The 14,832-nt window shown below is 37.2% G+C and overlaps 1 protein-coding gene across 9 annotated transcripts in view; it reads right to left on the reverse strand.

Annotated features, from left to right (window-relative positions):
* TTC3 (tetratricopeptide repeat domain 3) overlaps positions 1-14,832 on the reverse strand; it is a 59,136-nt gene that overhangs the window by 22,986 nt on the left and 21,318 nt on the right. For 7 of the 9 annotated variants that reach the window (XM_072935926.1, XM_072935913.1, XM_030284240.4 and 4 more), the window contains 6 exons: positions 8,876-8,936; positions 7,504-7,570; positions 6,061-6,177; positions 5,637-5,774; positions 4,220-4,303; positions 3,292-3,404 (listed from right to left, as the gene is read on the reverse strand). In XM_072935926.1, the coding sequence (XP_072792027.1) occupies positions 3,292-3,404; positions 4,220-4,303; positions 5,637-5,774; positions 6,061-6,177; positions 7,504-7,570; positions 8,876-8,936 (580 nt within the window). Of the gene's footprint in view, positions 1-3,291; positions 3,405-4,219; positions 4,304-5,636; positions 5,775-6,060; positions 6,178-7,503; positions 7,571-8,875; positions 8,937-10,883; positions 11,196-14,832 lie in introns of those variants that run through there. The other 2 variants (XM_030284302.4, XM_072935915.1) reach the window with 2 other exon arrangements.

Below are 14,832 nucleotides of genomic sequence, written 5' to 3' on the forward strand. Positions count from 1 at the left end.
AAAATTCCAGCACCCAGTGCTGACTGACAGGATGGGGGATGAGACCTGGCTCATTAAATGCCGGGTTGGGGTTTTTTTGTTTTGTTTTGATAAGGTTGGGATTGATGTATTTGAGATGGAATTTTGTATTTAGATTTAGATGTTTATTATTTTTATTTATATTATAGTTTTCTACCTTGTGAGTTCTATAGCATTTCACTAATAAGTTACAAAACGGATAATTATTTCTTTTCTGTGAGGTTTTTTAGGGTTAAATTATCGAATTAAGAAATGACACAAATTATTTTAACTTAATAACTAATTATTCATGTCCTGTAATGTGGATGGTTTTTGTCTAGTTATATACCTACTTAAACTTCTGAAGGAGGAGAAGAAGGTGAAGAAAAAGGAGAAGAAGGTGAAGAAGAAGGAGGAAAAGAAGGTGAAGAATGTAAAGAAGATGAAGGACTAGGTTCTGCTTTAAAACTTTTATCTTTTTCTCTATATATTTCTATCTTCTAAAACTTTAAGTTTTCTACCTTTTGACATCACACACTTCTAATTAAACTACACACTCGTCATTTTACTGTTATTAATTAATTTTGGAAGTCTTCTCTATGGCTTTAGGTTAAATGCAGTGTTCTCTTAAAGGTCTGTGTCTTTCAGCACAGGAAGTTTAAAATTCTCAGCATCCAGGGCTCCAACATTTAAATTTTCTGATTATTTTTGAGGCAGAACACTCCAGGTGCGAGGCAGGAATGAGCCTGTGCTCCCAAGGGATGTGGGAATTCAGGGTGGGGACATGAGGGACACAGGGGAGTGGGAATGGCTCTGCCTGGATGAGCCTGGAGGCCAGAGATGGGAAATGACTGGGAGAAAATTTTCAAAACTTGATAGAAGGTTTGTATAGGATGAATTTGTATGTAAAATCTGAGATAAGAAATGCTGACTTAGAAATGCTACGGAATAGGACAGACATTGTCAAGAGAGAAATGGAATTAGAAATAAATTTTAAAAGGTGGTTTTGTTAATAAGACTAGATATTTTGGAGAAACAGAACTATGAAAAATATATTGGAGTAAGATTTATGAGGGGTAATTTTAGATTGGTTTTTAGTTGGCTTCTGATTGTGAATGATAACATCTGCATTGTCTCAGCCTTCACATGAGACTGAAAACGGAGTAAAAGTTTTTAAAACACCTCTCAGCTGCCCCATTTCTGGGTCAGAAAAAGGCTTCATCTGACAGCCAGAGGTGTTCTCACCTGTGTAGGGACATTTTTGGGGTCAAGACTGCCAGGGAAATGAGCCACGGGACTGGGATGCAGATCCCAGGAAGGAGGAATTCCCTCTGAGAATCCACCACCCCTGAGCAGGTGCTTTGAGCCACCCCACCCTAGGAGGGGAGAAGCTTCAGTACCAAAACTCCTTTTTTTGGCATTTTTTTGGCATGGTAGGGGGGAGCAGGGAGGTGGGGGCTGTTCCCTGAGGAATGGCAGAGCCTCAGCTCTGGCTGGAGCCAACAAAGCCAAGCCCAACTGTGCTTTCCTCAAGGAAATTAGGGAGAAAAAGAAAAACATCCTGCACAAAACCTCCTTTTTCTTCCCTGTGAGGAGCAGGGGGAAAAAAAACTCCCCCACTGCCCATCCCTGTGGGGCAGCTGAGAGGGTGAAGAGTCAGGAATGAGGGAGTGAATTCCAGCCTGGGATAAAGGAGGGGAGGAGAAAGGTGATTTTAGTTGTTTTGTTCCCCACTCTCCAATTCTGTTTTAATGGACAATAAGTTATTTTTCCTCACGCTGAGTGTTTCCTGTGAGTCATTAGGAAATGCTCTCCCAGCCTGGAGCTTTTCCATGGAATTTCTCCCCTCTCCCCCAGAGCAGCAGGATCACAGCCAGCCCAGCACGAGCCTTTAGGGTGGGATTTTGATCCCAAAGAGCACCAGGGATACCCCAAAAATCCCCCCACTTGTTCTTCCCACTGGGAATTCCACGAGGGAGAAACTCCAGCAGGAAGCCCTGGATGGGTGGGAGCAGCTGCAGCTTTTTGCTCTCAGTTTTTTCTTGTCCTGCCCCTGAATTTCAGGCTCTCCCTGTCCCTCTGGGATGTGCCCAGGAACACATTTTTTATCCCTGCTCCAGGGAATTTGTGACTCACTGCAGCCTTATCTCACTCCAAGGCCACTCTCCAGCTCCCCAGGGATGAGATAAAGGCAGATTTCTTTAGGATGCATTCTTCCCCCAGAACAAAGAGGGTTTGTTCTGTTCCTCTGAGCCCTCCCCCACTGCAGGGCTGGGATCCCAGAATCCCAAATATTCCCTCAAATCTGCTCCTTTCAGCAGCTCCCATCAGCTCCTCAGCAGGAACAAACTTCCACTTGGATTAAATCCAGTGGATTAAATACATTTGATTAAACCCATTGGATTAAATAAATTGTATTAAACCCATTGGATTAAACTAATTTTATTAAATCCACTTGATTAAATTCATTGTATTAAATCCACAGGATTAAACCCATTGGATTAAATCCACTGGATTAAATAAATTGTATTAAACCCATTGTAGTAAATCCACTGGATTAAACCCACTGAATTAAAAAATTGTATTAAACCCACTGGATTAAATAAATTGTATTAAACCCACTAGATTAAATCCATTGGATTCAATAAATTGTATTAAACCCCTTGGATTAAATAAATTGTATTAAAGACATCTGATTATATCCAATGGATTAAACCCACTGGATTAAATAAATTGTATTAAACCCATTGGATTAAATAAATTATATTAAACCCACTGCATAAAACTCATTTTATTAAATCCACTGGATTAAACCCATTGGATTAAATCCACTGGATTAAATAAATTGTATTAAACCCATTGGATTAAATCCACTGGATTAAACCCACTGAATTAAAAAATTGTATTAAACCCACTGGATTAAATAAATTGTATTAAACCCCTTGGATTAAATAAATTGTATTAAAGACATCTGATTATATCCAATGGATTAAACCCACTGGATTAAATAAATTGTATTAAACCCATTGGATTAAATAAATTATATTAAACCCACAGCATTAAACTCATTTTATTAAATCCACCGGATTAAACCCATTGGATTAAACTCATTGTATTGAACCCACTGGATTAAACCCATTTTATTAAATCCATTGGAATAAACCCACTGGGTTAAATCCACTTGATGGATGAATTTAATGATTAACACAGAAGAATTAAAGCCCCACCACGCACAGTTTCTCAAATAAAGAGATTTTTTTCCCAACAAACCCTAAAATTTTCCATCAGACCAACCTGTTTTGCCTGAGGTAAACCCTTCCAATTCCATAGTGTGCCAAACAAAAACAACTTTCTTCTGGATAATCTTCAATTATTTTCTTAAACTGAACTTCAGCCCTTGCCAATGCCTTCAAAAGAAATGTGAGACACAAATTCAGGGAGTTTTGCCAGAATATTGACACTTTTCCTGGTTCTTTTCCTCCTTGAGATTGGGTCAGTGTGTCTCATTCCCTGATCAGCCTTAGGAACAGAAAATGGAATTACACACCCTTGCGATCACAGGGGATTTGAATCACAAATACCCTTTTTTTTTAAAAAAAACTATTTATTCTGTAAACATGGAGGTGCTGTAACACAAGGGATTTAAATGATTGAGTTCAGCTATTTTTAAATTCACTGTAAGACACTGAATATTATCAAACACTGCAGGAAGAAACAGCCAAAAAAACCAACCCCACTTCTGGTTTGGCATTTTCCATCACCCAAAGCAACTCCTGGCTCTTGTTTTAGGAGCAGAATATTTCTGTTCAGAACACCAGTGCAGAGCAGAAATAAAAATTATTGACTGTAACTTCTCGATACTCAGATGCTCATTTGAAGGCTTACAAATAAATTTTATTTGATAGCCTAATTCCTCCCCCAAAACATCAAGGATTTAGTCCCAAATATTCAACTGTACAATTCCAAAATGTGTCCAGAGGTTTCCTTCACCCCTCATCTTCCCAGTCAGGAAGATACAAAAAAGGGATGGGAAACTGCCTGAGCTATAAATTGGAATTAAGGCAGTATTTTAATATAACATAAATATAAATAAAAATAAATTAATGTACAAATAAATAAATAAATAAATAAATAAATAAATATACAAATAATTATAACAATAAATATACACATACATATAAAAATAAAAATAAATAAAAATACAAATAAATTCATATCCTACCTCAGGATGTCCCATTCCCAGGAGGGCATTGGCATGTCCATAGAGGAATATAACATAATTAATATTAAGAATATTCACATACTGCTGCAAAGAAGAAAAAAGAGAGTCAAATTATAGTCACAGCACATCAAAAACATAGTAAAAATAGTGTAAATTAATTAAGAGAAATCCTGGATGACGTTTGGGTCAGTGGCTGATTGGGAAAAGATACACAGACACCAAATTCACAGAATTTGGCATCGAAATCCTTTTTACCCTGTATTCTTATGAATCAAGGTTCACCTGACAATCACAGAAAAGACCTTTAGGATCACCAAGTCCAACCAACAATGGTGTTTTTATTAATAAAAATCACAATATTTCATCCAAATGTTTTCCATTACTCTTCTAAGAAAAAGGGGGAAGGAAAAAAGGGGGAAAGGAAAAAGGGGGGGAAAGGAAAGGAAAGGAAAGGAAAGGAAAGGAAAGGAAAGGAAAGGAAAGGAAAGGAAAGGAAAGGAAAGGAAAGGAAAGGAAAGGAAAGGAAAGGAAAGGAAAGGAAAGGAAAGGAAAGGAAAGGAAAGGAAAGGAAAGGAAAGGAAAGGAAAGGAAAGGAAAGGAAAGGAAAGGAAAGGAAAGGAAAGGAAAGGAAAGGAAAGGAAAGGAAAGGAAAGGAAAGGAAAGGAAAGGAAAGGAAAGGAAAGGAAAGGAAAGGAAAGGAAAGGAAAGGAAAGGAAAGGAAAGGAAAGGAAAGGAAAGGAAAGGAAAGGAAAGGAAAGGAAAGGAAAGGAAAGGAAAGGAAAGGAAAGGAAAGGAAAGGAAAGGAAAGGAAAGGAAAGGAAAGGAAAGGAAAGGAAAGGAAAGGAAAGGAAAGGAAAGGAAAGGAAAGGAAAGGAAAGGAAAGGAAAGGAAAGGAAAGGAAAGGAAAGGAAAGGAAAGGAAAGGAAAGGAAAGGAAAGGAAAGGAAAGGAAAGGAAAGGAAAGGAAAGGAAAGGAAAGGAAAGGAAAGGAAAGGAAAGGAAAGGAAAGGAAAGGAAAGGAAAGGAAAGGAAAGGAAAGGAGGAAAAGGAAAAGGAAGGAAAGGGAAAGGAAAAGAAAAGGAAAAGAAAAGGAAAGGAAATAGAAAAGAAAGGAAAGGGAAAGAAAAGGGAAAGAAAAGAAAAGGAAAGGGAAAAGGAAAGGGAAAGGAAAAGAAAAGGAAAAGGGAAAGAAAAGGAAAGGGAAAAGGAAAGGGAAAGGAAAAGGAAATGGAAAAGGAAATGGAAAAGGAAAAGAATATTTAGAAATGCAGATGTGTGTGCAAAATTCCTAAAATTCCCTCTGCAGCCAAGAACTCAATAAAACAATGATAATTCTGGGGGAAGGGAGGAGAGGCACAGGGGGGTGGAGGCAGAAACCTCCATCCCTGCCCCCAAGAAGGGAATTTTGCTGCTTTTACCGAAAATCCTGCGGTGTAGAGGATGCTGAGGAGCTGGGAAAAGGCTCGCTCCGCCCCGTGGCACTGCTTCTCCAGCAGGGCTCTGCAGCCAAGGTGGGCCAGGGACTTCACATCCTCTGGCAGAGAGTTGAAATCCACCTGGAATGTGCAGGAAAATCAGTCAATCCAAAAGAAAACGGCATTTTTCTCCTTTTTTTTTTTAATTTTTTATTTTAATAAGAATATTTTGGTAAATAATTTTACACTGCACCCAAAACACATCCTGCCGTGCTGCTGTTGGGTTGTTTTTCCACCCTCCTCTCACCATTTGCAGGGAAACCCTTGCAGCCAACACAATAATCCGGATTGTTTTGGGGGAAGGAAGGAGTTGAATGCATAAATTTGAATTTTTGGGATAAAAACCAGGTTATTTCTCAGAGTTTACCGGGAATTCTGGAGTATTCAAGGCTTTCAGCAGGGGTAATAAACAAGGTTTGTTCCTCTCTGGCAAAGTTCCATCACCCTCCAGCCCAAAGGATTTTTTATCTGGATTGACATCCACCTGGAATGTTTAACAGACAGTAAATTCAAAATAAAACAATATTTTCTTTCTTTTTTTTTTTTTTTTTCAAAAGCAAGCAGAATATTTCATTTAGAAAATAAACATTTGCTAAAATACTTCTGAGACAGCCAAGTGGAAATTCTGCATCCTCCTGATTTGTTTATAAAACTCTTAGATTAGATTTTCATGGAGCTGCTAATCTCTTAAAATCCTCATTTTTATTCTAAATTTCTCTCAAGAAATCCTAATTTTTATTCTAAATTTTTTTCCTGCAACTTTAGTTCAAGCATCGTTTTAAATCTTCTTACATATTAAAAAAACCCGAAAAGCACGACCAGACTTTTGCTTTTCCTCACTTTTTGTACCCAAATGTTTTTGGAACAGCTGAGAATGATTTAATTATTTCCTACTGCAACACTCTGTGTGCAGATGCTGGAAGTTTTCACAGTCCATTATTTTATTCTCTTATTTGTTATTATGTTATGCTAAAATTATATTTTGTTTTCACTACTGATAACTCCTGAAATCTGTAGGATTTTCCAGCAGTGAGATTGTAAATAATAAAGAATTATTTTTATTTCCTACAACTCCTGGCTTAATGCTGTCCCATGCAGCTACAGAATAAATTAAATCAGTTTATTGCTAAGTTACATGATATATAAAGCATATTAAATTAATGAAAATGTTTCTTTCAACACCAGCAATGAATTAGCAAAACAAAAAGAGGTATCTGGTAGGAAATTAGGGATAGAAGCTGCACTTTCTCCTAAATTCAGTTTTGTCCCATGAGGTATTTAATCAGAATAAAGATTTTTGGCATCTACATCCCCCAATTAACAGGGATGAAAGCATTAATTATGTGCATTGTCACAATTTCCTTCAGGAATTTATTTGTGATTGACCAGGGAAGGAGAATTTTCCCTCAATGCATGAATTACATGAAATTTGTATTTATTTCAGAGTGAATTTATATGAATTTTTTTCCAACAGCCATGCCACAAAATTGGTTATTTCCAAATGCATCCAACACTGGAACAAACATTTAGGCAGAAATTTGGGAAGGGCTTTTTCAATCCCTGAATGATCCCAGCCAGGTTTTAATTTTTGATTAGCAATGACCCCAGCCAGGTTTTACTGCAGGAGAAGGAAGAGAAACCAGAAGAAAATCAGAATAAATCGGAATAAACCCATGGAAACACAAAATTCCTGCCTCTGATCAAAGCCACGCAGAGCACAGAGTGGCACATTTTGGAATTAACCAAGATTTTGTGCAATCTTCCTAAAAAATGAGAAATAATTTCCAATTTAAGGCTGGATTGCCTTTACCTGTGGCCCAGCACAGAAACCTTTATCCTCCATGGCTTTAGAATCCCTCTTCAAATCCACAGGATCCCTACAAAAAACAGGACAGGGGCACCAAGGGTTGGTAAATGTGCCTTAAATCTCGATTTATTTTCAATAAAATGTGGTTTTCATAGGTCTGATCATCTCCCCCCAGCAGAGAAGCAATTTTGGAGCTGGTTTAGCTGCTTTAAAGAGGATTTGTCCCACAGTAAATGAAATTATTCCCCCTCCTTGAAATGCAAGGAAAAGGAAGCCACTGATCATTCATTTCAGTGACTTCTCCTGTGGAAAAATTTCAATTTTCCTACCTATGCTGGTACTCAGAAAATTATGGGAAAACAACAGGATTGTATTGAAATAAATATTGACTAAAATAAATTTGGAGTTGTGGTCACACTTGGATTAGGACTGGGAATTATCAGGTTTCCTGAAGGAACCTGAAATCTGCCTTGGGAAAATTCTCTTTAATGGAAACTTCCCTATTTCCATGTAGAAAATCAGATTTTTTTGCACACTCATGTTTGAGTCATCCTAAACACAACCAAAAATCTCCAGAGCGTGGTGGCCCCAGCACCCCTGGAAATATGGAATGATTTCCTCTGATAAACTCTGTTTTAAGTGGAGATTTAAACTCTGTTTTAAGTGGATTTTAAAGTGGAGTTTCCTCTGTTTTAATATTATAAAAATATAAGATTTAATATATAAATATAGCAATAAATATTTAATAAATAAATATTAATATATTAAACTACAAATAAATATGTCATATTATAAAATCTATAGTTTGACCTGAATTAATTGAATTTTAGCCCCAAACACACCCATTCACATTCCTGTTCAACAGGAGCATCCCTGGCCTTAAAATCAGACTTTTGATTGTTTGTGTTTGATTTAAATTGGAGCCAACAAACAACTAAAGAACTCAAAGCAAAGTTTTTTCCTAAAATAAAACTTACAAAACCAGATTTCATTTTTTTCCCTGAGCTCAGGGAGTGTCAGAAGAGTTTGAACAATTATTTGGCACAAGGAGACCCTGGAAACGAGGTAAGAGTTACAATTCTTGCTGTAACTTTGGATGTAACAACTGAAACAAAACTCCTGTCACCCCTCTGCTTTAACAGCAAATATTCAAATTATGCCTTTATTCAATAAAATTCGGCTGGGCATGGAGGAGATTCACTTTTCAAGTAATAATTGTGGAAAAACTGGAATTTTGGGGACTTTATCCATTATCAGATGTAAAAAAATTACACAAAGCCATTAGCAAGGAGCAAGCAGCAAAACCAAATTGTATTAATTTTATATAAAAAAACTCAAAATGAGAATAAATTTTTAAATAAATGGTATTCCTTACCTCATCTTTTCATAGTCACAAGTTTTGGTTTTTGGCCTTCGTTTGTTTTGCTGATTTTGGTCTGTAATGAGGAAAAAGATTTTAAATAAAATGATCATTACCCAAAACAAACAAAAAAATCCACTTGGAACTCACATTTGGTTCTGTTAATTGTAGATCTTAAAAACTGACAAGGTCAAAACCAACACGACCAAAAAGTGAATTTGAATTTAGTTTTGTTCAATATTAGACAGGATTAATAAAATCCCACAGGGGAAAGATTTCAACCAAATAGAAGAATCTTAAAATCCTGCAGGATTGCAGGGTTTTAATCACAAAATTGTGATTATTAAAGTGGCCTCCAGCCTAAAGAAATCAGTCTGTCCTATAAAAGAACACTTATATATATATTTATATTATATATATATAAATTATATATATAATATATAATATAAATATATAATATATATAATGTAATATATATTTTATATTCTATATTATCTAGTAAAAGTGTATATTCACATATATATAAATTTTAATATAATTAAAAAAATATATATTTCTAATTACTATACAATTATGCATTGTATATTAGAATGCATCTATTGTATGTTAGGTAATGTATTATAAAATAATGTTATGTATAATTTTATATTAAAATTATTTGGCTTTTTTTGGTTACACTGTTAGTGACTCATCAGAATTCACAAAGGGAATAAAAGATCCCTATGGAAGTCCAAGCTTCTCTGGGAAAAATCATGAGGGTGGATTTTTTACTTCAAAACCCCTGAGTTAAAAGTTAAATTCAAGCCCGGTCAATGTCAAATGGAAATACACAGAGACAGAGAAATAAATCAATGTGGAAATACTGGATGCCAAAAAAGGGGAAGGATTGAACAGGTGAGAGAAATTCACTTTTAACTCTCAAATTTCACATCAAAGACATCACACGAAGTTTTTGAAGCACTTCAGAACTCCAGAGATCCAAGGCTGCTGTGGAACAGTGACTGAGACAATTCCTGAGCAACAAGGAAGGAGAAAATGTGGAAAAATGTGCTTTAATGCTTTGTTGTGATAAAAAACCCAGGAATTCCTGCCTTTAACTGCAAAATCATCTTTTTTATTGGACACACCCACAGGAAAACAATGCAGCACCTGGATTGAAACCCTGAACGACCAGAAAACCAAATTTGAGAATGGGAGGAGTTATTCGTGTTATGGGTGAAATTTTAGCAACCATCTGTGTTTAAAAATGATACTGAGAGTATTTTAAACAGAAAATACTGGAAGACACTGACTGGAAAAATCCAGGTGCAGCCCTGAGTGCTCTGCCTGCAGGCAGGGGAGGTGGCCCAGGAACATTCCTCAGCTAAATCCTGCCCAGGGGCACTTCAAGCCCTGTGCCAGGAGCAATTTCTCATTTAAAAGCTCCTTAATGACTTAAAACTTACAGGAGTCAGCACAAAAATCAGGAGTGACTGGGACTGAACATGTTCAGAATTACTTCATGGACCACTCCTTGAGTGGATGGCTGCTGGCGCTCATGGGAACCCTGAAGCTACACCAAAAATCCCCACAAACTCCTCTAAATCTCTGTTTAGAGATATTGAAATGATGGAAAATAAGAATCCTTCTGAAAGCCTCGAGCACATCATCCTTTAACCATCCAAAGACTGAGATATTTCACTTTTTTCTTCATTTTATGTGTTGCTTTCCCTTAAGGAACCAACCTAATTCACAACAAAATCCTAGTGAAGAGAAGAGAAACAGTCTCACTATGGGAGGAAGAAATCAATCAGCATTATTTTTACTCACTGAATGATCCAATTTCAAAAGCCATTCAACAAAAAAATTACTGCAGCAACAATTCCCATAGAAACAACTCCTCCCCTACAAGACCCAACTTCAAATGCTGCTTCCAGATGAAATAAAAAAGCTTCTAAAACAAGGTAACAAGCAAAACCAGCTGATTTACAGTTCAAATACTTAAGGAAATTGATTAATTCTACAGAAAACATAATTTACTTACCCCACAAACACTTAAAAATATTAGAAGTAGTATCACTTTTCTTTACACTTTCCATTAGGAGCGACCAAAGATATTTAACAAAAATATACACGAGCTCCAAGAACCAGTACATAAAGACAAAAAATAGGAAGGAGCAAGAAAAATAAATCAAAAAGGCCAACAACTTTACAGTAATATAATGTGGCATTAAGTTCCTTTCCATTAAAACTCCTGCAAGTGCAGTGAACAAAGGCAAAAGGAAAAAAAAAAATAAAAAGCTCTTCCTCCCCCACCCACAGCAAACTGGGGCCAGCCGGTCACTGGGAGCCTCCTCCTCCCTTCAAATCAAATATTTTGCTCTACAAAACCAGGGGGAGGAGGAAGGGAGAACAGAAAGTGAAAATAAAGCAGTGCAAATAAAAAAAATGGGATGAACACAAATTTGGTGAAATTACCGCAGCCAAAGCGTTTCGTGGTGCTCGGCCAAGAATTGTCAGAGCTCTCCAAGAATTATCCCTCTTCCTTCCTCAATTTCCCCCAAAAATCCCAAAAATCAGCCACCCTGCCCCAGAATTGTGAGATCTCTCCCAGAATTATCCCTCTTCCTTCCTCAATTCCCCCAAAAATCCCAAAAATCAGCCAGCTTGCCCCAAGAATTGTCAGAGCTCTCCCAGAATTATCCCTCTTCCTCAATTCCCCCAAATATCAGTCACCCTGCCCCAAAAATTGTCAGATCTCTCCCAGAATTATCCCTCTTCCTTCCTCAGCTCCCAAAAAATCCCAAAAATCAGCCACCTTGCCCCAAGAATTGTCAGATCTCTCCCAAAATTATCCCTCTTCCTCAATTCCCCCAAAAATCAGCCACCCTGCCCCAAAAATTGTCAATCTCTCTCAGAATTATCCCTCTTCCTCAATTCCCCCAAAAATCAGCCACCCTGCCCCAAGAATTGTCAGATCTTTTCCAGAATCATCCCTCTTCCTTCCTCAATTCCCCCAAAAATCCCAAAAATCAGCCAGCTTGCCCCAAGAATTGTCAGATCTCTCCCAAAATTATCCCTCTTCCTTCCTCACTTCCCCCAAAAATCCCAAAAATCAGCCACCCTGCCCCAAAAATTGTCAATCTCTCTCAGAATTATCCCTTTTCCTTCCTCACTTCCCCTAAAAATCCCAAAAATCAGCCAGCTTGCCCCAAGAATTGTCAGATCTTTTCCAGAATTATCCCTCTTCCTTCCTGAATTCCCTAAAAAATCAGCCACCCTGCCCAAAAATTGATAGATCTCTCCCAGAATTATCCCTCTTCCTCAATTCCCCCAAAAATCAGTCACCCTGCCCCAAAAATTGTCAATCTCTCTCAGAATTATTCCTCTTCCTTCCTCAACTCCCCCAAAAAATCCCAAAAATCAGCCACCTTGCCCCAAGAATTGTCACATCTTTTCCAGAATTATCCCTCTTCCTTCCTCAATTCCTCCAAAAATCCCAAAAATCAGCCAGCTTGCCCCAAGAATTGTCAGATCTCTCCCAGAATTATCCCTTTTCCTCCCTCAATTCCCCCAAAAATCCCAAAAATCAGTCACCCTGCCCCAAAAATTGTCAATCTCTCTCAGAATTATCCCTTTTCCTTCCTCAATTCCCCCAAAAATCCCAAAAATCAGCCAGCTTGCCCCAAGAATTGTCAGATCTCTCCCAGAATTATCCCTCTTCCTTCTTCAATTCCCCCCAAAATCCCAAAAATTCCAAAAATCAGCCACCCTGCCCCCAGAATTGTCAGATCTCTCCCAAAATTATCCCTCTTCCTCAATTCCCCCAAAAATCAGCCACCCTGCCCCAAAAATTGTCAATCTCTCTCAGAATTATCTCTTTTCCTTCCTTAATTCCCCCAAAAATCCCAAAAATCAGCCACCCTGCCCCTTCTCCAGCCCCTCTGTGCCTGCCCAACCTGCCAGGGAAGAATTCTGAATTTAATGCCCAATTTCATCATCTGGCATTTCTGACACACAGCAGGGGGAAGGGAAATTTCCAGTCCCTCTGAATTTGGTGATAAGAGCTCAGAGCCCAACGTGCACAGGAGATAAAAGAATGTCAGAGATGCACAGAGGATGCTGAGCACAGCTGGGAACTTTGGGGGGACAGATAATCACGAATACAGAGTGAGTGGGGAAAAATTACCTCAGCAGAAACATCAGCACATGCCCAAAGAGGAGCTCAAGGAAGGAAAAATCCAAATTTTGGGGAGCTCTCAGGGAATACAGCCCCAGAGAAGCCTTCAAATGATTTCTCCATGAAAGGAACTCCAGGAAAAGGTGGGTGCATGGAAATGTGTTGGAATGCAAGCCTCTCTGGGCTCCTCAGAGTGAGAAATGGATATGGTTTGTGCTAGCTAAATTGCAACCACATCAGTATTTTAGAAAATAACTGTTATAAAATAATAAAGGAAAAGTGTATGTGGTTAGTGCTACAAAGCAGATGGGTTTCTCTGGAGATGGTGCAACAGGATGTAGTGTTGAGATAAGCAAGATCCCAAAACAGAATCAGCACTGGGATGAGCAAAGTTGGGATGATTCCAGAGATGGAATCCAAGCTGTGGTTTTATCTGTGAAATAGATAAATAGGGCTTAATCTAAATTGTTGTTTTATCTATGAAATAAGGCTTAATCTCAGTTGTGGTTTCATCTATCAAATAGGGCTTAATCTAAATTGTTATTTTATCTGTGAAATAATAGGGCTTAATCTCACTTGTGGTTTTATCTGTGAAATAATAAGGCCTAAGCTAAGTTGTGGTTTTATCTATCAAATAATCAGGCCTAATCTAAATTGTGGTTTTATCTGTGAAATAGTAAGACCTAATCTAAGTTGTGGTTTTATCTATGAAATAAGGCTTAATCTCAGTTGTGGTTTCATCTATCAAATAGGGCTTAATCTAAATTGTTGGTTTTATCTCTGAAATAATAAGGCTTAATCTAAATTGTGGGTTTATCTGTGAAATTATAAAGCTTAATCTAAATTGTGGTTTTATCTGTGAAATAATAAGACCTAAATTGTGGTTTTATCTATGAAATAATAGGGCTTAATCTAAATTGTTGTTTTATCTATGAAATAATAGGGTTTAATCTAAGTTGTGGTTTTATCTGTGAAATAATAAGGCCTAATCTAAATTGTGGTTTTATCTATCAAATAATAAGGCCTAATCTAAATTGTGTTTTTATCTGTGAAATAATAAAACCTAATCTAAGTTGTGGTTTTATCTATCAAATAACAAGGATTAATCTAAATTGTGGTTTTATCTGTAAAATAATAGGACCTAATCTAAATTGTGGTTTTATCTGTGAAATTATAAGGCTTAATCTAAATTGTGGTTTTATCAAATAATAGGGCTTAATCTAAGTTGTGGTTTCATCTGTGAAATAATAAGACCTAATCTAAATTGTGGTTTTGTCTATGAAATAATAGGGTTTAATCTAAGTTGTGGTTTTATCTGTGAAATTATAAGGCTTAATCTAAATTGTGGTTTTATCTATGAAATAATAAGGTCTAATCTAAGTTGTGGTTTTACCTGTGAAATAATAAGGCTTATTTGGAGCACAATGCTTACTCACAGGACACAAAGCTCAGTGCACATGTGCCACCTGCCAGGTTATTCAGAGGGCAGCGAGGAAGACACTGACCCTTCCTCTGAAAAGACCACCAAGGAGCCAAAAGACCCCCAGCAACAAATGGAGCATGCAATATAGTGACAAAGATTTCAAGAATTGAAAATAGCAGGAGATTTATGGGAAAATATTGACAAATATGTATGAGCATACAGTATATAAGTTTACTTTGGACTCTTTTGTGAGGCAGGGTGAAAAGCCCTCCTGGTACCCAGGTTGGTTTTGCTGGTGCTTTATATGAACCTTAATCATACTTAATTAATCACTGCCAAATTTTTTATATATGCTTGATTATACTTAATATACTTGGTTGTATTCATTCA

Source organism: Taeniopygia guttata, chromosome 1 (assembly GCF_048771995.1).
Source record: "Taeniopygia guttata chromosome 1, bTaeGut7.mat, whole genome shotgun sequence".
Taxonomy (NCBI): Eukaryota; Metazoa; Chordata; class Aves; order Passeriformes; family Estrildidae; genus Taeniopygia; species Taeniopygia guttata.